A 25,412-nucleotide genomic window follows, 5' to 3' on the forward strand; every position below is an offset into this window, starting at 1 on the left:
AACACAGAGTTCTGCAAACTGTGTAATGCCTTTGAGGTTGCAAACCTACCTAAAGAATGCCTTGTTGTCATCATTCACCCTGGAGGCCAAATTTACCTCAAATTTGATTTTGGCAGCTCTGTCATTGTTAGGGTTTGGCCAAATTATCTGTCATTGTTAGGGTTTGGCCAAATTATCTGTAGCTTTCAGAAAAGCAAACATGTAATATGATACCCCACCCCTGACCTGTAGGAAGCCTCAAAGTGTTCCACGAGTCCAAAAAGTCTGAGTCAGGTATACCTCCTAATAAATGTAGATTTCCCAGCTACCCTCACCACTTCTTCCAATGTGGTGTAAACCAGCCTCATGGAGAATGATATAACATACATGGAGAATGATATAACATACATAATAGTCACAGGTGATTTACTCTCTATGGAGATTGCTGATGTTCCCGAGGAATCCCTCAATCCCTCTTTATTAGTTTAAGTGTGCTCTTCAGGTAGCAGCATGTGACCTTTTACATGCGTTAACTTCTTTCCCAGTTATAGAATTTGTGTTTGCTATGGCTAAGAAATAACTTATCAATACAACTATTTAAGTGGAAATAGCAGTCAGAAACATAGGCAGCAGCTTTAATAATGAGTCACTAAAGAATGTTTTCATTGGAGAAGTTCCTACAAAGACAAAGATATGCAGAAGTACCACCAGTTAAAAAAAAAAAAAAAAAAAAAGTCACCAATTTAATTTAATGAAGGAGAAGGACAAGTTGTGCAAGCAGCAGTCACACTTAAGGTAATATCAAAAGGTATTTGGGCCACTAGTAGGATGGGTCATTAGTTCTAAAAGGTGTTAGCATTTATAAAATCAGAAGTGTTGGACACGCCAAGTGCTGGCAATGTAGGTCAGGGGTCAGCCAATTAAGTTTGTGTCTTTCGGCTTTTCCCAGTTAGGGGTCGCCACAGTGGAACTCCGGTCCGCTGATTGGCAGTAGATTTTTACGTGCTGGCTTATCGGGTCTAACGCACAACCTTCAACGAAGGAACGCCCATTCACGCATGTCGCCACACAGAAGACGCTCTGAGAATCGAACGGGCAACATCTAACCGTGAGGCGACAACGCTACCGCAGTACGGTCAGCCAATTAAGTAACAGATTAAAAAAAGTCTCCAAGTAGAAACACACGGAGCTAAATGGGGATTTCTGCTATGATGTAAAGACTGTGTGCTCAGAAGGGAATGCAAAGGATGTTCTACAGCAAGCTATAAAGATCAATTGATTTCTTAGAGTAATCAGCTGCAAGGTGAGGATATTAGCAAATTAATGATACTTCTCCACAAAATGATCATAGGTCTAAAGACACAACAGACACTAAACCAAGGAAGAGAGGGAAGGTTTTCATTACTTTAATACCACATCTCTGTAACTATACACATAATAGATGCGTTCAAGTTGCAGGACGGACTCAAGTTTGAGCATTTTTTTGTTAAGACCCCCAGCACTAACCTGGCTTTTAGAAGAGATAAAGCTCAGCATAAGCTGGAGTACTGGATACTTACCGAAGGTGTTCTAAGGCAAGAATGAAGCCTTCAAGTTCAATAAATCTTGTCCACACACACCAGATTTGGTGAGCATTATCTATACTCCTTACCTCCATCCATCAGGTCAATATCCTCACTCACAGCATTCAAAAATCACTCAAAGACTTCTAGCTAAAATCTGGCTCTGCTCTTACTCAAAACCAGGATAAAACTATATCCCTAATGTAAACAAGTACTTTTTTTAATTACTTATATCTCCAAATTCTCTCTTCTTTACTTGCATCAAAATTGTTTCCCTGGCTTCCTCTTTAAATATACCACAAGCCTATTTTTCCCCTCACTTCATATTACAATTCCTGTTTGTATTACACTAACTTATCTTTAATTGCTTTACAAATTAATATTTCTCTAAACATTAAAACGATTCTATACAACTTGTATTAAATTCATAACCAATATTTTTATATTGTCTAATTTGTTGTAATTATTTAAACTGCTGATGTCTTTGTTTTATTGTTGAAGATTGTAAATTGTTGCCAAAATGTTCTGTTATAATTCTGAGCTTTTCCACCCAGGCCACTGCTGAAAATGGGCTTCTCCCCAGTCAGACTTTCCTGATAATCTAATGTTAACCAATAAACGAATAAATATTTACACTTCTCACATACTGAATTATGAGGCAACAATAAAGATTTTTTTGCTAAATGAGAGTTACTACAAACACCTTAAAATACCCAGTACTACCAGACTAGCTACAGAAAGGGCAACAGCCGGTGCAGATAGTATGGGAACACCCCTACTTTTTGCAAGACAAAAATCTTCACAGATGCTATGGAGGGACAGGATTCATTATTATACAGATGGGGCAAGCACTGGATAAATTGTCACAAAATGTTCAAAAATGACAGGCTCACACTCAAACAAACCATGACAACTGGATGGGCATCTGTAGATTTATACGCAACCTGCTTTTCTCCTTTTATAAGCAAAAGATGCATTACGAGAGTAGGTATCAACAAGGTCCAAATGGTCTTGCAATTTTCTTATCTCATAAAATTCTTATGATCCTATGAAAACAAGATAGTTCAATTACCTACTACTGGTAATACAGAAGAAAATATGGACTGGGCTAAGAAAAAATTGTGATAATATGGGGCTTAACTAAAGCATACAATAACATAACACGCTAGTACTATAGCACTCACCACTTAAGAAAGTAAAAAAAAGTGACAGCCATATGCAAGGGCAGTAAGGTAATCATAAGTGACAAAATGCAACTCAAATAGCTTTACCCACAATGCTAATTTGGTCCCTGCCCAATAAGTAGCAGCCAACCTACCCAAGCAACAAGGACCTCCAAAGTTGAAATGCAAACAAACGGCAAATCACAACCCAAGTGACACATAGCTCACAACATCAGTGTGCCACCCAAAAACAGCCCCCAAGGCAAGACAATGTACCAAACACTTCAGTGTGCATGACTAATGTCCCATTTACCAGACTGAATAAGGAGAAAATTACGGTCAGCTGCCTGTCAGGTGCCAGGATCCGCCACATAACACATGCACTCAAGTCACTCCACAACAAGTACAAATACAACTCTGTTATTGTTCATGTTGGAGTGAATGACCTGAGACGCACCTCCCTGGACTACATGGAGACATAGAAGAGCTCTCGGACCATGTGGCCCAGTCAGGTATGACCCTAGCCCTTAGTAGCATCCTGCCTTCGCCCAGAATGATACCACAGTATATAGACAAAATGACTGACTTCAACAATTGGCTAAGCTTCTGGTGTCATTCCAAGGGGATCCAGTATCTGTCTGCCTGGGACGACATGATTGACAGACCATGATGCTTTGCCAGAGATGGTCTGCATCTGTCGCCCCTGGGATTAGATTACTGGCCAAGGCTCTTGCTACCCCTATAGTGCCTTTTTTTAGGCAAGGTTCCAATGACAAAACCATCAGCGTGACGGACACAAACATACAAAATCTGAGGGTAATGGTACTCTATGCTAGAAATCTAAACCTCAAAATACACTCTCGCGAGGCACTCCTAAAAATGGAGAACACAGACATCGGTGCAGTAACTGAGACCTGGTTCAAGGCTCCAGAGAGCACCCCTGCATTACCAGGCTGTAATTCACATCACACCTTTCAACCACCTAACCTGGGCCGAAACACCAAAGGTAGAGGCGTGTCCATATTCATTAAGGATATCCAGACCTCCAGGCTAATTGCTCAGCATAATGCATATGAGATTATTCAAGTGCAACTAACTCTGGGCAAGACCGCAATCCAAATTGTAACTTGCTACAGAGTCCCCACCATGCCCGAGGATTCCCACTCACTTCTTGATGCACTGGAAAATATTAGGGTACAACCCAACACACTAATAATGGGCGATTACAACTACCCCACCATTAACTGGGAAAAATACTCATGTACCAACTCTTTTGCTCAACGTTTTCTGGAATTCATAAACTCCAGCGCCTTGGAGCAACTTATCCACACCCCCACCAGGGGCAGCAATATCCTAGACCTGGTCATTACTAACATGGGCAACTGGTGTTTTACATCAGAGGTCAATTCATTGCTGGTCAGATCTAACCACAAGCTAATCAGCCTAGACATCCAAATCCCACCCCCCATTAGGGAAACCACCGTAAAAAACTTCTCCAAAGCCAACTTCACGCTCAAGACAGAAGTGGCAAACTTCACGACACCCATGCAGACGGACAAGAGAGATACGACTGCTGAATCTAACACAAATACACTTTATAAGCATTTACACAAATGCATGGATCGTGCTATCCCTAACAAAACCAAGAGCTATCCTCCAAAAAAGGAAGCCAATCTGGTAGTCCCCTGCCATAAACAAACTCAACAATAGAAGAAAAACTGTTGCAAAAGAGCAAAATCCCAGGACTGGAAGAACTCCCTGGTCAGCCTCAGTAAGAAGCTGAGATCCCTCATAAAATAATCCAAAGCTAGTTATGAAAAAAAAAAAAAAAAAAAAAAAAAAAAACGCCACCGACTCTGAAAACAACCACAAAGCATTCTATAGCCATATCAAGAACCTCAATGGCAACACTCAGATCTGCTCCGAGTTACAGCACAATGGCACTAAATATACAGAACCAACTGATATTGCCAAGATCCTGGCAGATAGGTTCAGTGTAAACTTTACCCCCATCCCAAGCCAAGAACACAGCATCCATGGGACCTGACAACATCCCAGGCTGCATTCTACATGAACTACAGAATTAATTGGCACCCCACCTAAGCACCACATCCAATCATAGCCTCACCTCAGGCTTTGTGCCCACTGAATGGCACACAGCAACAGTTATCCCACTCCACAAAGGGGGGGGGCACCACAGACACCAGGAACTATGGCCCAATTAGCCTAACAAGCCTGGTCTGCAACGCCATGGAACGTATCATCATGGAACTTATAAACAAAGACATTGATAATCTCCAAACTCTTGACCCCACCCAGTTCGGGTTTGTAAAAGGTAGATGATGTCTCCTAAACCTGATGGACTTCTTTGAAGCAGTCACCAAAGCCGTAGATGAGGGTAAGGTGGTTCACACAGCCTATCTAGATCTCGCCAAGGCTTTTGACACCACCCCTCACTCTGGAATTATAGATAAACTCACTAAACTACATATAACTCACCATGTCACAAGATGGGTTGCCAACTGGCTCACTAACAGAACCCACACTGTGAAAGTTGCAGACTCCAAATCTGACTTCAGACCAGTGACAAGTGGAGTACCACAGGGTTCAGTCCTGGGTCCTCCCCTGTTTGTTATATACTTTTTTGAAGTACAGGCTAACACAGAAGGTCTTTGGCTAACAAAGTTCGCAAATGACTGCAAACTAGGAGCCATAACTGAAACCCCTAACGATGTAGACATCCTACAAAAGGGCCTCACTGAAACAGATGCTTGGTGTCAAAGCCATGGCCTCAAGCTCAATGCCAAAAGTTGCACTGCCATCCCCTTTGGTAAAATCTATGTACCCATGAGCTGTCACATAGGTGTAGTCTACTTAACACCAAAAGTGTGATGAGACCTTGGGACACAGGTGGACAGTAGTCTCTCCTTTGATAATCACATGGCAGTCAGGAAATCCTTCTACGTGGCACACCTCCACAAAATGTTTCTCATCCAGGAAAAAAAGATAATCATTTTCCTCTACTCTTCACTCATTAAACCTATTATAGAGTACAATGCCACTTTTGGTATGTACCTCACAAGACATCTACAACTGGAAAGGCTGCAGAAATACCTCACAAATAGGATTACCGACCTCAAACAGATGCCCTACGCACACAGTCTCAAAAAACTCCAGCTTTACTCCGTTGCATATCGCCTACGCAGAGGTGATCTCTGCTAACACACAAAGCTATGTCAAACCCAAAGCTGTTGGACATGCTTCACTTAAAGAAATCCCAATCCCTCCGAGCTACAAGCTCTAGGGACCTAAACCTTGTCATCACAATAAACAGAACATGCTGCAATGACAGATTCCTGTCCCAGAGACTAACCATACTCTGGAACAAACTACCTATTTATATCAAACAAAAGCTCTTTATTAGCACTCTTCAAGAAAAATCTTGATGATTGGATGGGAATTACAAAATTCACCCCAGGGGGGCAACCTCTGTGGCTCTGCTCGACAGGGGCACAGGAAAATAACTTTCTTGGGTGTCGAAAGCCACGGTACCTTTTTGGCTAGGCTTTTATAGGCCGTAGAGCCAATAGCCTAGCACTACATAGTAATTAGCAACAATAGTAAAAATGTTCCAAAAAGTTAATCCAATACTATCAGACACAAAAATATAAAATAGTATCTTTGAAAGCATTAACAGTAGAGCAATTAGTAACAAGCAAAGCTGTAACACCATCAATGATCAAAAGTGGAAGTTGATAACTGCAGTCATAAATTAAATCTGTTTTCTAACCCATTAATATCAGTGACTGACAAGGCTACACTTGCATCTCAGGTTCACAGGTAGTAAGCAGGCACACAGTCGAGGGGGCCCATCAGGTAGCCCAGCCTAAACACCAGTTATCCCAAAGCATATATGGTTAAGTGATCTGCTCCATTTCACACAGTACTGAATTTAAGGCTGGAGGGAATAAACCCCTGTATCACAGGAAGTAGCTCGTCGGCAGCTCATTGCCTTAGTCCTCTGAGCCAACCACATTCTTTTGTACTATTCAATACACTTCATTTACAGACCGAGCTATAGCATCAGTCATATATTGCCAGCAGTTAATTCAAAAGCAAAAAGGTGCAGACAGCAGAACAGTGGTGCAATGCCTTAGGACGCACACCAATTTACTTTTATGATTATTCAACAAATCAGAAATTCAGTTTAATAACATCTCTACACGTGAAACGTAAAAAAGTAAACATTAACATCAGAGAAAACTTAACACTACAGCAATATCGAACAGTAATAAGTACTGAAAACCTTAACTGGGTGATTGAAATAATTAAGTTCTACATGGAACATCGACAATCATAGCAGGTATACGACACATCTTAAAAAAATGCTGTCACATTTCTCTACTGCAAAGACAGAACGTGTGCTCAGCAGACTAAGAGGAAACGGCTAGGCTTATAAATACCCTAGGGCAGATAACCTAGTATGAACCTATATACTAACCTCAAAAAAGGGCATAGCAAAATTAATTTAAAATGGGTGGCGAAAGCCAAACACATTCTGGCTAGGCTTTTAAATGCCCTAAGGCAGCTAGCCTAGTATGAACCTATAATCAGTGTCTGCTGCTTCACTTAAATAAGCACACATGCTGTGCTCATGCAATTCAAAACACTATGCCTCACACTATCCCTCCACTACGCAATAACAACCCATAAAGATAACAAGAAAAGAATACTTATAACGCAAATCCCGTAACTTACCCAGGTTTGCGACCTCCTTCGGGGAGCTTTGGTTTCTTTGGTAGGGTAGCCTCATCTTCAAATACACTAAACAACTCATCTCCAAAAGAATCCGCCATCTCTACACAAGGTACCTAACTACAAACTGCTCCAAACCTCGCGTGAATTCAGTTAGTGTAAGACCCCAGACGACTGCCAATACCCGACAAGGAACAAACTTAGTCCAATTGCAGACGAAAACTCCCACGTGTTGGCAAGACTGTACCGGTGTCTCCCAATTACGTTCTTAGGGATCCAGGGCCACTAAACTCATTTTTCAGTTTAGGTGACGTTATTAATCTGCGCCACCAAATGTCAGTTCACTTGTGATTCACTTTTTAAAACAGAACTGGATAGATCTGTTTAATAAAAATGTGTGATGTGCCAGTTATTCAGTGGCTGTTTCCACTGTTGTTTAGTTTGTTCTGTACATCGTGTGGCATTTAAATGATCAGCCTTTGAAGCACAGACTGTTGGTGGTTAACCCAGCTCACTAAATTCCTTAAGAGACCGCACGTACATTTCTTTGGTATTTTCATCACGATAATGGGTGGTAAAAAGAAAAATAAATCGGATGCGGTTTCTTCCTCTAACACCCTTCCTCTGGGCTCCAAATGTGGAACTGATGCTGGACCTTGCAGCGACAAAAAATTCAGCCAGAGACCGTCAGCTGTTAAACCACATTTAAAGGATCAAAAAGTAAAAGGTAAGAATATAAATAAAACTACCTTTCGTATTTATGGTTTTATTCTCTAGAGCAGGTATACTAAACGAGAAGTAACTTTCTTTGTCCCCGACTCTTCATAGAGATATTCTCTGTTCCGGCTATGTTTTAAAACCAGGACCTTGCAAGTTATAAATGCAGGCAATCTCATTCAGTCAGCTGTAGAGAATAGCTTTTGTAAAAAGGATGTTTTCCTTGGGGGTGCTTGCCATGTGGCATGCCTCACCTTGAGAGTTTTAGTAATGCAGAGTCAAAATTGAATTACCTTATGCCTTATTACTTTTGTTATTCTGAGTTATTTTGTAGAGGAATTTTACACCAGTAATCTGGCAGCCGGATTCTTGTAAAAGATAGGCGTGGGCACGCACGCAAGTGTAGCCAGGAATAATCATAATCACTCTCCTTTCCCATTTTTACATGGGATTGGAGTTCTGTGTCAACTCTCGTCATGTGTGTGTCTCTCTCTGTCTCTCTGTCTCCCTCTCTCTTTTCAGTGCCACTGTCCTACCTTCTTTGATGGTGATACCCGACTATGCAGGTATTCTCCATCTTATATCTTTGCCGGACGCCCTTGTTTCCTCTTGCCTTTTTCCTTTCTGTCCCAAATCTTCTTCACCAGATTGTCTTCTGCTTTCTTAGTCATATGACCAGACCAGCATAATGTATTGGGCACTTCATTTCCATTGCCTCTAGCTTCTTCATCTGCTCTGCTTTTACTGTCTAGGTTTCTGCATCATGTAGTAGTACTGATCGCACCATTGTTTTGTACACTTTGCATTTCAGCTTCTTTGGCATTTTTCTGTCACATACTACCCCTGACACTGTGCCAGTTGAATGCAGCCCCTTTGATTCTAGCTTTAATCTCCTCGTTCAGACTTTCTTTCTCCTTAACCACACCACCCAAGATACTTGAAGCAGTTAACCCGTTCCACTATTTTCCCTTCTATTCATAGGCGTGTACTAGGCTAATGGCCATGGAGGCCTTACAAGCCTAACCCATAGGATTACCCTGGCATTATGCCACCCGACCTTAGTTCCCAGTGCCTCTGTCAAGTAAAGCCTCTGGAGTGATCCCTGGGGTGAATTTTCTATTTCCCATTCACTCATCAATATGATTATTAGGAAAAAATGTTTTACTTACAGTTAATTTTCACCCTCCTCTTCCCTTCTCCTAAATATTTTTTTTTAAATATTGATGACACAAGTTTTAACAAAGTCAGAAAATTTCCAATATTTCCAGATTTTCTTGTTTTGTCATGTTTCACAAATTTGTAATTCCACATTTGTCAATTTCCAGATTACTGGCTTTATTCCTGTTCATCTTAATCTCCATCTCCCATATCCTGACTCTGCTTTATTTCCAACATACTCTCAATTCTTTTAGTTAACTCTTGTGCTTCTTTCCTTCTGTTGTCCTTGTTACCAGAAGAACAAGTAGCAGTATCTCCTTTTTCACCACTCACTTTTTCTTGGACAAACTTTTGTATTTCCTCCTTAGCATGTACTGCATCAAAAATGATTTTGTCCCTCCAGGAAAGAATATTTTGAAGATAGCTGAATAGAGCAATTTAAATCTCAGGCCTGCTTCTCAACATTTCCCGAATAGTGGAATATATTTACTCCTGTTCTGCCAGGTGAAGAGTGAGTAATCATTCTCCACAAATACTCTCCTGTCTCCCACTTTAAGTACTTTGTCCTGCTGACACAGTTTTATCAGAATAAATTCCTTCTTCTGGTAGGATTGTACCCTCACTATTAAAGGTCTAGGTTGCTTTTTCATGGCCAGGTATGGAGCATACACACAATGTGTCCTTTCAATTAGCAACTACTGCTGTGGAATACCTGTCCAGTTGCTTACTTGTGCTTTCATAAAATTAATACGTCTGTCCCTTCCGGCTTCTCTGGTACAGCAGAATATCTCCAGTGTTCCCTATGTGCTCCGTCCTCTAATTCTGTTGTTTGAAACATCTCTTCTTGAACAGTAGTCTCATATTCAGCCAGCCTTTTCTTCATTTCAACCTCTGAATTCTACAGTTTTATCACATCATCTGAATATCTGATTAAACATTCTTCCTTTTTTATTTGAGTTGATGTACTCCAGTGTTTCATTTATTTTAATCAGGTCTCTGTGCAATTATCATATATTTCCTCCAGGTTACTGGAAGTCATGTCTGGAGCACTGGTTTTTGCTGGTCATGTCTGGAGCACTGTTTTTTGCTGAACAGCTGCAGTACTTTTCTCAGTCATTGTTTTTCCTCACCTTTTTTGCCGGTTTTCTTTCAGGTCATGTGTTTCTTTTCCTGACATTCAGGCAGTACACATACTAGTTAGTGAAATGGAAATATAAATAAACTGTCTTTCTCTGTTGAGTTTCTGTTTTTGAACTGTTGAGAGCTAGAATTAAGCTGTTACTCAATGCACAGCCATCTTGGAAGTCTGACCTTTGTTCTACTAATGTTGTCAAATATTGCCCTCCCTTCCACAAAACCACAGTGATCCATATCTATCAGTTTGGCAACACCTTTGCTATTATTTTAGCCAGTGTAAACAAACACTTAAAAATAATTGTTTAAAATCAAAATGGGTCTATATGATATTTGTTCTGATGTGTCTTTACCTTCTTTGGGTAATGCAGCCACCACAACTTTCTTCAAAGATGTTGCTGTTTCCCCACTTTTAAATCACTGTGAAACAAAATCTTCCAGATCTTTGACTTTTTTCCCTCCTAACTTCCAGACTCCATCGGGAATGTCATCTGTTTCTGGAGACTTTCCTGCAGATTGATTAAACATCACTGTTTTATCTTCTTCCATCTTAACTATCATTTGTTGAGGCTCCTCTACCTCTAACCTTGACATAATTAAGTCTTCCATAAATATTTCCATTTGTGCTTTTCCTTGATTTCCACATTTCTCCTCTTTCTACATATTTTCTTAAAATTTCTGAAATATCTCTAATATATTAGCAAGATTTCTGGTTATTTAGTTTTCTTGAGGTAGGCTCCGTAAATTTGGCACCAGCCCTGTCTAATTTATGTTGCTTAACTCATTGTGCTAACAGTTTGTGTGGTCTGGAGTTGTTAACAAAAAATATAAACTCATGGATATTATCTAAATGCTCCCTTATTGTCTCTTTTGCACCCTGTAATTGTGAAACTTTCCTGTGACATTCCCCTTATCCTGCAGTGCTGATCCCTTTGTCAAAGCCCCAAGTAATTCCTATTTCCTCTTAGTTGTATCTCCTTCTCCTTTAGTCCCACCCTATTTTTAAACTCCATTTTCATTTTAACCCACTCGGTAGTTATCACGTCTGGATAAATGTCTATGTTCCCCAGTAACTCTCAAATTTCCACTACCTATTCCTTAAATTTCTCTGTTTTAACAGATAGGTGGGAAAGCAGCAGAGTGTTGTTGTTGTTGTTGTTGTTACCCTGCCTTTTTATCATTTTTTTTATCAAATTATTATCTGAAATTATCAGATGTGTGAATATTTAAGTTAAATGCCAAGTTATTGTACCTTGGTGAATAATATGTAAATTCTGTCCAAGTTCCTACTACTGAACTTACATCTTCCATCCCAAATATGTTCATAAATTTCTTCAGAAATTTACCCTCTCTTGTTATATTGCCTCTTGTATGTCCCCCTGATGCATCCTCATTGTTACAAATCAAGTTCCAGTCCTCACTTATAAGTAATATTCCTTGCTGAAAGCTGATCATTTCTCCCCAAAAATTTTAAGCTCCATAATAAGCAGTTTTTGATGGAATATAAGTACATTTCGGTGCCATCTTCCTCCCTTTCCAGTATCCCCTTACTACAACAGATCTATCATTATTGTCTTTTTTTCCTCCTCTTCCATCACAAGCCCCTCTATCCATCAGTATTATTACTCTCCTTTTCCTTTGTCACTGATGTTTGTTTGTTTGTTTCTTATTTTATTTTATTTGTTTAAATTGTTTGTCAGGTAGTACACTGATCTCTATGGATCATTTGAGGCACAGCCAGGGTGAATAGGATCACCTAAGCATTTAACAGAACATATCTACAGATACAGGGATGTGCTAAAAATATACATATTTAAAGATGTAAGAATAAGCTACAATGTTATGTTCAGGAAGCAGTTTACAATGTCGAAACATGGTTGGAAAAAGTAGAATTATGCTTAGCAGAGGTTCTTTATTAAGATGGAGCTGTAGTGACTGAGATGATTTATGCAACAGGGATAGAAACTGAATTTTGATATTCTTCTGAATATCCATCATGAAATTTTTCTTTGACAAATTATCATGCTCATTTTTTTCCAAATGAATCTCCTGCAGTATTGCTGTTTGTACTCTACATTTCTTAATATACTTAAATACTCTTTCTTTTTTCGTTTTACCTTTAAGGTAATTTATGTTCTAAAATAATATAGATAGAGTAGCCATTATGATAAAACACTGATATTCCCACCCGTTATCCATGACAGATTTTTTTTAATGTGTTTTCCAACTTTTGTCTTATATGCACTGTAATGTTTGGCAAGCAGAATTTTTTTTTGTATAGTTGTTTGTTCTCCTCTCCATTTCAACCTATATCACATTTTTCAAAACCTTTTGTTTTAATGAAAACTTTTAAACAAAAAACATAATACATTTTCAGAACACTACCACCCCCTATTAACTTAAAACAAACCACACAACTATGTACAGCTTCAAAAATGTATTATGTTTTTTTTTCTTTTATTGTTATTCTAAATATTAATAACCAAGTTTGGTATATGCTTTATTGTTTACCCACAAGTTTAACAAAGTCAAAAAAAGTCAAGTCTTTCTCAGCCACTTTTTCTTGCAAAACCATATTTCACGTGATTGATGCTTTATAGTTTTCCCATTTATTCATTAATTTCAATGTTGCTGGTCTACCTCTTCATCTCCCTTTCTGTTCATCTCCCAACACCGGACTCTGCTTCAAGTCCAAGGTATTCTTGATTCTTCTAGTGAATTCTTATGGAATTTTCCTTCTGTAAACCATTTTCCTTTAGAAGTTTGGAAAATGTTTCACTGCCAGAGTCTGTCTATATACTTTAATCTCTGAAGAATGAGAAGCGGTGTTTCTGCCGGCACTGTTTTTATTAGATAAACTTTTATTTCCTCCTTAGCCTGTTCATCATTCAAAAATATCTTTGATCCTCCAGGAAAAAATATTCTTAAAATGTTGGGATACATGGTGACTTCCAAGATGGCTGCACACTGAGTAACTGCTTCTTTCTAGCTCTCCCAGTGTGAAAACAGAAACTCGGCAGAGAAGGCCAGTAGACTTATGTTTATGGGTAACTTTCAGCAACTGGCTAGTAAGTACCTGCCTGGATGACAGGAACAAAGAAATACAGAAGACCTGGAAAAAATCTGCAACAAAAAGTGAGGAAGAAACACTGACTGTGGAAAGTTCTGCAGCTGTTCAGAAAAAAGCAATGCAACCTTTAGACATGACTTCCAATAACCTGTAGTAAGATATGAGACAACTGCATGCTGACCTGATTAAATAAACAAAACACTGATGGAATATATGCACATAAGGCAGCTGTTTAATCTCAGCCTTACCACAGGATACGTGCCCAAGGAGTGGCGTACGGCAACTGTGGTCCCACTCCACAAAGGCGGTGCCTCTACGGACCCTGGTAATTACCGCCCCATAAGCTTAACAAGTCTAGTCTGCAAAGCTACGGAGAGGATCATAATGGAGCTCATAAACAAAGATATAGGGGACTTGCAGACATTGGACCCGACCCAGTTTGGCTTCGTCAAGGGCAGATCATGCCTTTTGAACCTGGTCGACTTCTTCGAAACAGTCATCAAGGCCATTGATGAGGGAAAGGCAGTCCATACAGCCTACCTTGACCTTGCAAAGGCTTTCGACACAATACCCCACTTGGGTATTGTAGAAAAACTTACCAGCTTAAATGTAAACCCATATGTCACAAGATGGGTTGCAAACTGGCTTAAGGACAGAACCCACAGGGTTAGAGTTGCTGGCGCTATGTCAGACTCCAAGCCGGTCACAAGTGGTGTCCCACAGGGCTCGGTCCTTGGCCCCCTATTGTTCGGCATCTACTTCTCAGAAGTACAGGCTAACATGGGAGGTCTTTGGCTGACAAAGTTTGCAGACGACTGCAAACTGGGCGCCATAGTGGAAAGTGCATCGGACACGGATATCCTTCAGAAGGGACTCACGGAAACAGATAGCTGGTGCCAGAGCCATGGCCTGAAGTTAAATGCCAAAAAATGTATAGTCATACCCTTCGGGAAAAACAAGGTAACCCCAAGCTACCATATAGGTGGCAGTCCACTAAGCACAGAAGAGGTTATCAGGGACCTGGGGACCCAGGTTGACAGTGGCCTTTCTTTTGACACTCACATTGCTAAAATGGTTAGAAAGACCTTCTACATTGCCCACCTGATCATGAAGGGATTCACATCCAGATCTAGTGAGGTCATTGTTCCCCTGTACTCTTCACTTATCAGACCAATGATCGAGTACAATGCCCCATTCGGGATGTATCTCGCCCGGCATCTGCAGCAATTGGAGAGACCCCAAAAGTTTCTCACCAAAAGGATAAAGGGACTCCAAAATCTGTCATATGCTGCCAGATTGAAGAAACTCCAGCTCTATTCAGTCGCATACCGTCTGCTCAGAGGTGACATGTGCCTGACATACAAGGCCATGTCCAACCCGGAATTAATGGACATGCTCCACCTCAAAAAATCCAAATCCACCAAAACCACTAGAGCAAGCGACTTAAACCTTAGCACGGATATAAATAGGATGTGCTGGAGGGATAGATTTATCACTCGGAGACTCCCTATGCTGTGGAATAGAGTCCCGGTCCATGTGAGGCAGAGCACCTCGTTGGCTCTGTTCAGGAGAAATCTTGACCTGTGGATGGGAGATCGTAGGTTTACCCCGGGAATCATCTCTGTGTCACTGCTGGACAGAGGCACAACAAACTAATGGGCACAGTATTTTTTCATATAAGGGGTGGCGTAAGCCACAAAACTTTGGGCTAGGCTTATAAATGCCTTAGGGCAGATAGCCTAGTATAAACCTATGAACCTATGAACCTATATCAACACAAACAACAAAAGGCTGGAAAAAATGGAAAACGCTTTACAGATATGTAGACGAGGCGATAAAGCTGCAAAAATCAGAGGTTGAAATGAAGAAAAGGCTGGCTGAATGAGACTGCTCAGAAAGAGATGTTTCCAAAAATAATAGAATTAGAGGACCAGAGGATTTAGGGTAAATCTGAGATTTTTAGCTATACCACAGAAGCTGGAAGGAACAGACTGCATTAATTTTTATGAAAGCACAAATAAGCAACTGGAGTGGTATTCCACAGCAGGAGTCGTTAGTTGAAAGGGCATATTGTGTGCATGCTCCAACCCTAGCTGCAAAAAAGCAACCTAGACCTTTAATAGTAAAGATGCAATCCTACCAGCTGAAGGAATTGATTCTGACAAAAGTGTGGCAGAAGGATAAAATACTAAACGTGGGAGACAGCAGAGTGTTTGTGGAGAATGATTCGTCATTGTACACCAGGCAAAAGAGAAGTAAATGTATTCCATTGTTCAGAGAATGTCGAGACAAAGGTATTAGATTCAAAACTACTGTATCTAGCTGTCTTTAAGGTATTCTTCCCTTCAGGGACAAAATAATTTTTTGATGACGTGCATGTTAAGGAGGAAATACAAAAATGTGTCTAACAAAAAGTGAGCTCTGAAACAAAGATTCTGCTTCTTGTTACTCTGGTAACAAAGATCATAGAGAGACAGTACTTGTAAACCCTTTTCCAGTATTTGAAAGGAAAATGTGATTACAATGCAATAATTATATTTGTGAAATATGACAGAACAAGAAAATTTGGAAATATTGGACTTTTTCAAAATTTGTTGGATTTGTGGGGGAGTCTAAAATATATGCCCTACTTCATGTCATTAATGTTTGGAAAATGCTTTGGGGGGGAAAGAGAGGGGAGAAAGCTAAGTAAGTAAAGAAAACAGTTTTCCTTTTCTTAATAGTACTGTTTTTGTGGTGCACGATTTTCTTTGCATGCTGTTTTTAAGTGTGATGGGGTTGTAAACAGGTGGTGCTGTTTTTCTTTTTCTCCCCACTTCTCTCTCTCTCTCTCTCTCTGTCTTCCTTCATGTACAGTTGTGAGAAATATAGGCAATGCAATGAAAAAAGAGCCTTGTTAAAAAGACATGAAAAAGTTAAAATTGGTATTTTTCATTCTTGCATGGGGAAATGACTGGCCTAAGGACTTTAGACTGATTAGTTTTAAGAGACCGCAAGTAAATGAAAAAGAATATTGAATATTCTGAGGCATTTTATTCTAACAAATGCATGCATACCAAGTAGCAATTCTATAGCTGGTCTTCGTGTATCCATGGAGATAATCTGATAGAGAGAAATTGGAGACAGTCTGGTGGAAGGGGATTGGCTGAGGGAAAAGAAAAAAAAATAGAACATAGAAATTGGGTAGGACATGTTCTGTGAAAACAATCAGGAGTTTTCCCAGCTGTGAGAGCTTTAAAAGAATATAAAACTAATTACACTTAAGTTTTCTCACTTTTTTTAAATGCAACGGGGATACTAATATAAACAGGTTATTATTTTTCTCTTTTTTTCCCTTCTCTCTTTTTTCAGTTTTAAGAAATGTAGGCACTTCAATGAAAAAAAAAAGAGGGAGAGGAAAGTTCTAGTTGAGAGTATTACAAAAGAAAACAAGTTTGCTTTTTCCCATGCTGCATTGGGAAATGACTGGGTTAAGATCCTAGGCATTATCCAGTAACACGTTTATTACAAAGCATGTAAATGAAAAAGACTATTGAATATTATAAGGCTTTTTCTTGTAAACAAGGTACTCTTAGCAGTTTTGTATCTTGTCTGCATGTCACTAGAAGACGATTTGATAAAGAGAGATGGCTTTGAGAAATTGTTTTCTGAAACCATTCAAGTGTTTTCTCAGCTAGGAGAGCTATAAAGATAGATAAAGTCAAATAGCGTAGGGTGTACCATGGGCCTTAACCAAGCAGAAAGGTTAGTCATGCTAACTTTAGCCTGTTTGTGTGGCTATCAACTAAGAATTTTTGTTCTTATTAGAAAGTAAAAAATTCAATATTTGAAGATGTACATTCGCTTTAGGGGATTTCTTTGAAGCCCTCAAACAGAATAAAACAAAAGGATATGCAAGATGTGGCATAGGCTCAAATGGATATGACAAGAAACAAATGTATAAAAGACCAACTTGCTGAACAGTATATGCATGTAACTTAAAAGCTGGAAGTAGACATTTAACAAAAAAGCAGTTGTATATAAAAGGTGGGAGACTTTCTGTAATGTATTTCAAGGTTTACTATGGGATGATTGAAGTGGGTTCGGTCGAAACCACTTCCCTTGAAGTCTGGAGGCCGAACTGAACCCGACATTGTCGAAGTACAAATCTCGCCCATATCTCGACCCATGTTAAAGCCTGTTCCAAGGTCGAAGTTGAGTCATATGTTGACAATGTCAGGATTTGACGTCAGTTTCACGGACGTGGGTTGATCCCATCATTCGATGGGGTCCGGTTTGACCTTACCATAGTAAACCTATTTCAATCTGAATTGTCTTACAGATAAATATAAAAAGAGAGTAGTGAAGTATGTTAAAAATGTAGAGTACAAATAGCTATGCTACAGGAGACACACCTGGAAAGAACTGAAGATATGAATTTGATAACAAAAGAAAGGTTTTCAGGGTGGTTATTCATGGGAATATCTGGGGCAAAAGAAAAGAGGATTACTTACATTAATTACAAGAGGAGCTCCAATAATGATAGAAGAATAAGAAAAAAAGATAATGGAATATAAATAGCACTAAGAGCTTACTGGCTAGGGAGGAGGATTACACTGGCATGCATTTACATTCATAGGTTCATAGGTAGGTACTAGGGTATCAGCCCCAAAGGTCCTAAGTAAGCCTAGCCAACAAGGTTTACTGGCTTATGCCACCCAAGAAAGTTATTCTCCTGTGCCCCTGTCGAGCAGGCCACAGAAGTGATCCTCGGGGTGTATTTCCTATTTCCCATCCACTCATCAAGATTTTGACAGACATATTGCCTGCTTGAGCTCCTGCACCGATCTTGCACTCCGTGCAAGCTGTGGAGAATCTGGGGGACTATGATAAAGAATCGTAATTGTCTAGACATAGTAAAGCCTTGCTGAGTCTAGTTATGGTGCCTGCCAAAAAAGCAGTTACTAGAAAATGGAAAGCAAAGTCTAGACCAACTTTACCAGAAGTAGTACATATAGTGACAGAGATGAAACAACTGGAATTGGGATATTTAGAAAGGGAAGGGGCAAACTACATAGGAAAAAATGGGAATTGTGGGAAGAATATATGCATAGAAGGAACAATGTTTAAGAGGCAGGATTTGAATGAGCTGTATAATGCTTAACTGACAATGACTAGATAGATTATAAGTGATGTATAATGTTTGCAACTACAGTTGTTTCAGTGGTGTCTGATGTGTAATGTTTGCAACTAAAGTGGCATTATTTTGTTTTTCATTAATATAAGTGTAAGATTGCGTATGTGGTAATTTAATTAAGGTGTTTATTAAAAAAGTATGTCTGGATACAAGAGTTGAATCATATACCTTCCCATCAACATTGACTGATTACTGGAATAAATTGTTTCTTTTCTGCGTGGTGTTCAGTGAATAAGCATTTTCCACAAACACTCTGCTGTCTCCAGTTTTTGGTACTTTCCTTTTTCCACAGTTTTAAGATCAACTCTGTCTGCTGGTGTAATTGCATCTTTACTAATATAGGACTTGGCTGCTTTCTCTTGGCCAGGCTTGGAGCACATACACAGTATGCCCTTTCAATCCTTTTGTGAAGCACTATTCCAGTTGCTTAGTTGCCTGCATTGAATTAATACAGTTAGTTCCTTCCAGTTACTCTATTACAGCAGAAAATCTCAGGATGTTCTTCGTGTTTCACTGTTGCAGTCATTACATTTGTGTTATCCCTGTCAGGGTAGCCCTCAGTCGGCCCGAATACCAGAGGCTTAGTATTTCTGCATCGGTTGCCATCTCTGCAGGACTGATGTCAGTGGTATAAAATAAGGAAGCCGACGACATTACATCAGTCTTTCTTGCCGAGGAGCCCAAAGCAGAAGCAGTTTGCACGACTGCCTGTCAGCTGCTACCTAGGTTTTTCGTTTCCGAATTGACGTTGAAGTCTTCTAAAGCTAAGTACCCAGTTGGGAATCCTTTTTTCTTGCTCTAACCGTTGTCAGAAAAAGTTAACAATTGTCTTGCCTGTGGAAAGCAAATACCACACCAAGACTTTCATTCTTACTGCGTCACTTGCTTAGGCCCAGACCACGATGTCCCCCACTGTCGCTTTTGTGCTTTGTTCAACGCCAGAACTATACGTCGTCAGGCCCTTATTGTACCTAGATATTTTCGCTGTCAGTCCTTGAATTCCGATATGGCTTCGGTAAGCCATTCGACAGCAGATCTTCTGAAAAAACTTAAGGATAAACACAGAGACAGACCGCACAGGTCCAAAACCGCTGACAATGCTTCCGTTAAGCTAGTCTTCAGTTCTCCAGTCCTCAGTGAGGCACTTTTGCAGCCACTGATGCCCGCTTCTGGGGATTCGCAGGCTCCTACTGAGACCCTTTTGGAGTCCAGTATGCCATGGGACTCTTCATTGACTAAGGATCCTGCTGATGTCTCTACCTTGGATGGGTCTGGATCCGCTGAGCAGGCACCAGCTTCCGAGGAAGTACTTCGCACTACCGATTCTCGACACAGACCGACAACTTCTTTCGCATCTACTGTTCTTTCGAAGACTACAGAGTTTCTAAGGCTCAGGGTACGAACCACACCCAAAAAAATGACGACCCAATCTCAGGCACCTGCTTCCTTGCCTCAGTCTCAAATGCTTAAAATGGCGGACGACCTTATAATGCTTAACAGGGGAAGCCAGGCTACCTCTTCAAAAGAAAGAGATCTGTCCCAGTAGTTTATCTGAATAGGATGCATTAACTCTTGCCCCTAGGAGGAACATTCTCCTTCCACGCAAGCACCTGGGCCACCATTACCAGCGACCGCTGGGTCCTCAGCATAGTGTCCCAGGGATAGAAATTTTATTTCCACACTCTACCAACTTCAAAAGGGTTCCCAGATCTTCCCCCTAACCAGTGGGCAGAGTCCAAAATGCAAGTCCTTTCCCTGCTGTCTATGAGGGCAATAGAGCATATTCCTGCAGAACAGATAGGCCAAGGTTTCTACTCCAGACTCTTCCTGGTACTCAGAAAAGAGGGCACATGGTGCCCCATCCTCTATCTAGCCATTCTAAACACCTTTCTGGTGATACCAAAATTCAAAATGCTCACCCTCCAGCAGCTTCTAACTATGCTCTACAAGGATGCTTGGTTAGTCACCCTAGATCTAAAAGAGGCCTCCCTACACATCCCAGTCAGGGAATCATGCAGGAAATACCTATGTTTCAGGGCAGGTTCAATGCACTTTCAGTTCTCTGTGCTTCCCTTTGGCTTACCCACTGCTCCCACAGTTTTCACAAAATGTCTGGCTCCCGCCATTGCTTTTTGCAGACAAAGAATATTCAAATTTACCCATACGTAAGATGACTGTCTGATTCAGGCAGACGGTCCAGAAAAGCTACTAAAGCACCTGACCTTTGTAAAGGACCTACTGACCTCTCTTGGGTATACTATCAACGAAAAGAAATCCAAACTAGTAACCACACAAAAAAATTGTATTCCTGGGAGCAAGACTGGACACAGCATCCCAGATGGCATTCCTTACACCAGAAAAACAAATCTACCTGACAACCTGCTTGTCTCAACTAGCCACCAGACCCCAGTTATCCGCAAGGAAAATCCTGCAAGCTCTGGGGTTCATGGCTTCTTGCATTCTACTCATTCCATATGCCAGACTGCATATGAGGAAACTACAGTGGTACCTAAAAAGCCTTTGGTGTCAACACTCTCAAGACCTGGAAACTCTTATACCATTGATAACTTGTTTAAGAAAAGATTTTCTTTGGTGGGCAGCAGTATGCTACCACAACAAGGGACTTCCCTTCTCACAACCCCACGCCGCCCAGACCCTCACCTCAGACTCTTCAGACTATGCCTGTGGTGCAAATCTGGACGGCAGGTGCATTCAGGGCCAATGGAGCCCATATCAAATACATCTGCACATCAACCAAAAAGAGATGTTAGCTGTTCAGCACGCTGTGACAGCTTTCAGTCTCGTACTTTCCCCGGGGCCTCTACTGATTAAAATAGACAACACCACTGTGATGTGGTATGTCAACAAGCAGGGAAGGACTCACTCATACCCTCTGTGCAGGCTCGCCATGACCCTTTGGCACATGGCCTCAGCCATGCAACTACACCTGTTAGCACAATTCCTGCCAGGCTCTGTAAACACTCTGGCAGACAACTTAAGCAGAAATCTTCTGGACCCACACAAGTGGCAGCTAGACCAAAGAACCTTCACCCTTGTAACCCAGAAATGGGGCACCTCGAAGGTAGACTTCTTTGCTTCTTAAATAAACAGAGATCTCTCAGGGTAAGGTACCTGCTATGTCCCCAAACGAAAAATGTCAATATCAAGGTGCAGGTACTCCACGACTATCGAAGCCAACCATCAGCCAAAAAAAGCAGACTGAAAAAGCGTCTAGAGTAGACGCGAAAGCGCTAACAATCCATGGAATAAAGTTTTTTGCTGTTCAAGTAGAAAATATTTGATTTTTTTTTGCTTTTTTTGGTTGATGGTTGGCTTCGATAGTCATGGAGTTCTTTGCTTCTTACTCCAACCATCAGCTCAGCAAATTCTGCACCGGGGAACCTCATAGCAAGGCCTGGAAAGTGGATGCTCTATCCTTCCAGTGGGTCATTCTCTCGGGGTCTATGCATTTCCACCTCTACCACTCATTTCAAGGCTACCGCTCAAAATAAGGGAGGAAAAACAGAGGACAATCCTGATTGCCCCAGACTGGCCATGCCAGCACTGGTACCCACTGCTGGGCAGCCTATCACCCCTGCCACCATGGCATCTCCCTCAGATCCCAACACTCCTGACCCAGAGGAATGGAGAATTCATGCATCCCCAATTGCAGACCCTCAATCTGGCAGTTTGGCTTATTCCCTGACCACTTCACAAGCTGCCAATCTAAGCAAACAAGTTCTAGATGTTATACGTGAGACCAGATGCCCTAGCACTAGAAAGTCTTATGCTGACAAGTGGAAAAGGTTTTACACCTGGATCCAGGCTAAGGGAGCTGGAATGGCACAGCTCTCCCTACCTCTCAGCCTGGATTACCTGGCTGACCTACTGCAGATGGGTCTATCTTTCTCTTCTATTAAAATTCATGGCTCTGCCATCTCTGCTCATTTCAGCACAGAGCCACCTCTTTTTCTCCCACATTCTCATCAAATGGTTCCTGAGAGGGGCTAACAACTTGAGGCCACCCAGAAAAGCACCTACCCCAGCTTGGGACCTAAACTTTGTGTTGGAAAAGCTCACCCTGCCCCCCTTTGAACCAGCAGCTTGAGCAAAGTTAAAGTTTCTCTCTTGGAAGACAGCCTTGCTTCTGGCCATCACTTCAGCTAGAATAGTATCCAAGCTACAAGCTCTTATGGCTTTAGAGCCGTTCGTCATTTCCATGCTGACAGGGTCTCCTTCAGAACGAACCCATCCTTCATGCCAAAAGTGGTGCCCAGTGTGGCTCTCAACCAATCCATTCATTTGCCCACCTTTTTCCCTAACCCACAAAACAAGGGGGAAAGGATTCTGCACTCTCTCTAGATGTGCACAGACAGCTCAGATTCTACCTAGACAGGACTAAATCATATAGAAAGACTGATCAATTGTAATATCAAATGTGATGACTGCAACAGTGAATACACTCGAACGTCTACATTTATGGTAAGTGGACACATCTGTACTTTTTCTCTGCATGTCCTGTCTTCAACTCTACTGATTTTTGAAGCTTCTCTTTTTGAGAAGTCTCCTACTCAGCCAGCATTTTCTCATTTCATTCTCTGAGTTTTGCAGTTCTGTCATTTCATCTGCATAACTAATTACAGCTTCTATTTTTTCTAGCCGTTTATGTGAATTGCTATATTCCTTCAATATTTAATTTATTTTAATCTTCGGATGATGTGTAAAAGACAAATAAACTTAAAACAAACCAAAAAGCACAGGTCGGCAATCCACTCAATTCACACAATGGTTTAATATAATGTTAGTGCTTTTGTCTGCCAGTATCGACAAACTTCTTCAGATAAAATGATGAGGAAATTGCATCAGTTAAATAGCAAATACTTAAAAACATCACTTCCTGTTTTCTTAAAAGTTGCTAAAATAATCATTTTGGATGTATAAAAATGGAAAAAAATTAATTAATAAAAAGATGATGGTGAATAAAGGTATGCTTTTCAACATATTAGAAGTTGTTACACAGGTCATCTGTCTAAGGACTTTAGATTCAATAAACATTTGACATTACAATTATCATTAAGACCAGGATAACAAAAAGCATTAAGCCGCAGCTGCCAGAGTAATTCTCTTTCTTCCAAAATCAAAGACCATGGGCCTCTCCCGGATGTCAAAAGGTAATTTTTCTAAAACAGTGAATGAAAAATGGTGTTGGACATGATCTGAGGTGTGTCTGGCCAAAGCATTGTTAGGGATGTTTTTACGTGTGTTGTAAATGTGTTCATAAATGCGCTGTTTCAGGTTCTTTCAGTCTTACCCACATAGAAACAGTCACATTTTTCACATAAAGCCAGGTAAACCACCCCTTTAGTTTCACAGTTATACCTGCCTAAAATAGAAAGGTGCTGACCGTCGATGTTTAAGTTCTTACCTGTCTTAATGTACCTGCAGAAGTTGCATCTACCACACACACACACCCAGGACTAGTCACTAATTTTTTTGGTGGTTTTCCAAAAAAGTGCTTTCAGATTATAGCCCTTTTAAGGTGTTAATTGGTCTAATCCATAACGTGACGATAAAAAGGTCAGTTAAAAATCAAATCCAGTTTTTTAGTCAAACCCTTTTTCAAAACACCTGCGAAAAATAAAAAAAATGTAAAGTAGTAGTGGGTTAAAATCAGTAGGGGTGTGTGGTGTCAACCATGTGTGTAATCAAATCCAAAATCCCTGGTTTCCATCCTCAAAAAGTCTATTCAAGATGAGTTTAAAAACTCCATTCTTCCTCTTAGAAACCACTGTCAACTAAATCTGCAGGATAAGACTTTTTTAGGAACATTTCCCTGAGAGTGTTACATTCAGTCAAAAAGGAAGTGTCAAGGGAGGACATCCTTGCTGCTCGGACGACCTGTCCTTTAACAACTGCCTTCTTTTGGTGTGAAGGATGAGAACTTTTGTAATGCAGGAAACGGTTTGAATAAGTAGGTTTCCTGTATACACTGCCTACATATCTTCTGTTGAGGGTGTCTAATTATTATTAAGAATCCAAGAAAGGGTATCCTGTGGTTATTAAATTTAAAAGTGAAATTAAAAAACTCAGTAATAGAGAAAATCTGTTGGACAAATTTTCTGGCCGTCACTTCACTACCGTCAAAAAGAATAAAAATGTCGTCCAGGTGTGTACCATTTGACATGTTCATTGAATAAATTACCTTTGAATAAGAAATTCCTTTCCCAGTGGGCTAGTATAAAATTAGCAAAACTCCTCCCACATGGGAAGCCCATGGTTACCCCTGAATTCTGTTTATAAAAGGTCTTCTTAAAAAGAAAAAAAATGTAATACAAGAAGTGGTTTCTAAGAGGAAGAATGGAGTTTTTAAATTCATCTTGAATAGACTTTTTTGAGGATGGAAACCAGGTTTTTGAGACGTCCCCAGATTTGACACACATGGTTAGGGACACTCACCTTCCTACTGAATTTAACACTACTTTCATTACTCCTTTTTCATCTAACGCATGTGTTTTGAAAAGGGTTTTGACTAAAAACTGGGATTTGATTTTAACTGACCTTTCTATACGTCACAAGTTAGGTGATAGACCAATTATCACCTTTAAAAGGGGCTATAATCTGAAAGCACTTTTGGAAAGACCCCCAAAAAATTAGTGACTAGTTCTGGTATGTACAAGTGTGGTAGATGCAACTTCTGC

General features: G+C 40.4%; 2 protein-coding genes across 2 annotated transcripts in view; one reads left to right on the top strand and one right to left on the bottom strand.

Moving 5' to 3' along the window:
• The window catches only part of MTREX (Mtr4 exosome RNA helicase), a 1,888,266-nt gene extending 1,880,567 nt beyond the window's left edge, over positions 1–7,699 (bottom strand). The window contains exon 1 of the mRNA XM_044063928.1: positions 7,463–7,699. Within this exon, the coding sequence (XP_043919863.1) occupies positions 7,463–7,560 (98 nt within the window). The 5' untranslated portion in view covers positions 7,561–7,699. The remainder of the gene's footprint in view (positions 1–7,462) is intronic.
• A 61-nt stretch (positions 7,700–7,760) lies between these two features.
• The window catches only part of DHX29 (DExH-box helicase 29), a 1,644,099-nt gene continuing 1,626,447 nt past the window's right edge, over positions 7,761–25,412 (top strand). Inside the window, exon 1 of the mRNA XM_044064425.1 lies at positions 7,761–8,186. Coding sequence (XP_043920360.1) covers positions 8,027–8,186 — 160 coding nt within the window. The 5' untranslated portion in view covers positions 7,761–8,026. The remainder of the gene's footprint in view (positions 8,187–25,412) is intronic.

This window comes from Protopterus annectens, chromosome 2.part2, assembly GCF_019279795.1.
Source record: "Protopterus annectens isolate FY-2018-M chromosome 2.part2, PAN1.0, whole genome shotgun sequence".
Lineage (NCBI taxonomy): Eukaryota > Metazoa > Chordata > Ceratodontiformes > Protopteridae > Protopterus > Protopterus annectens.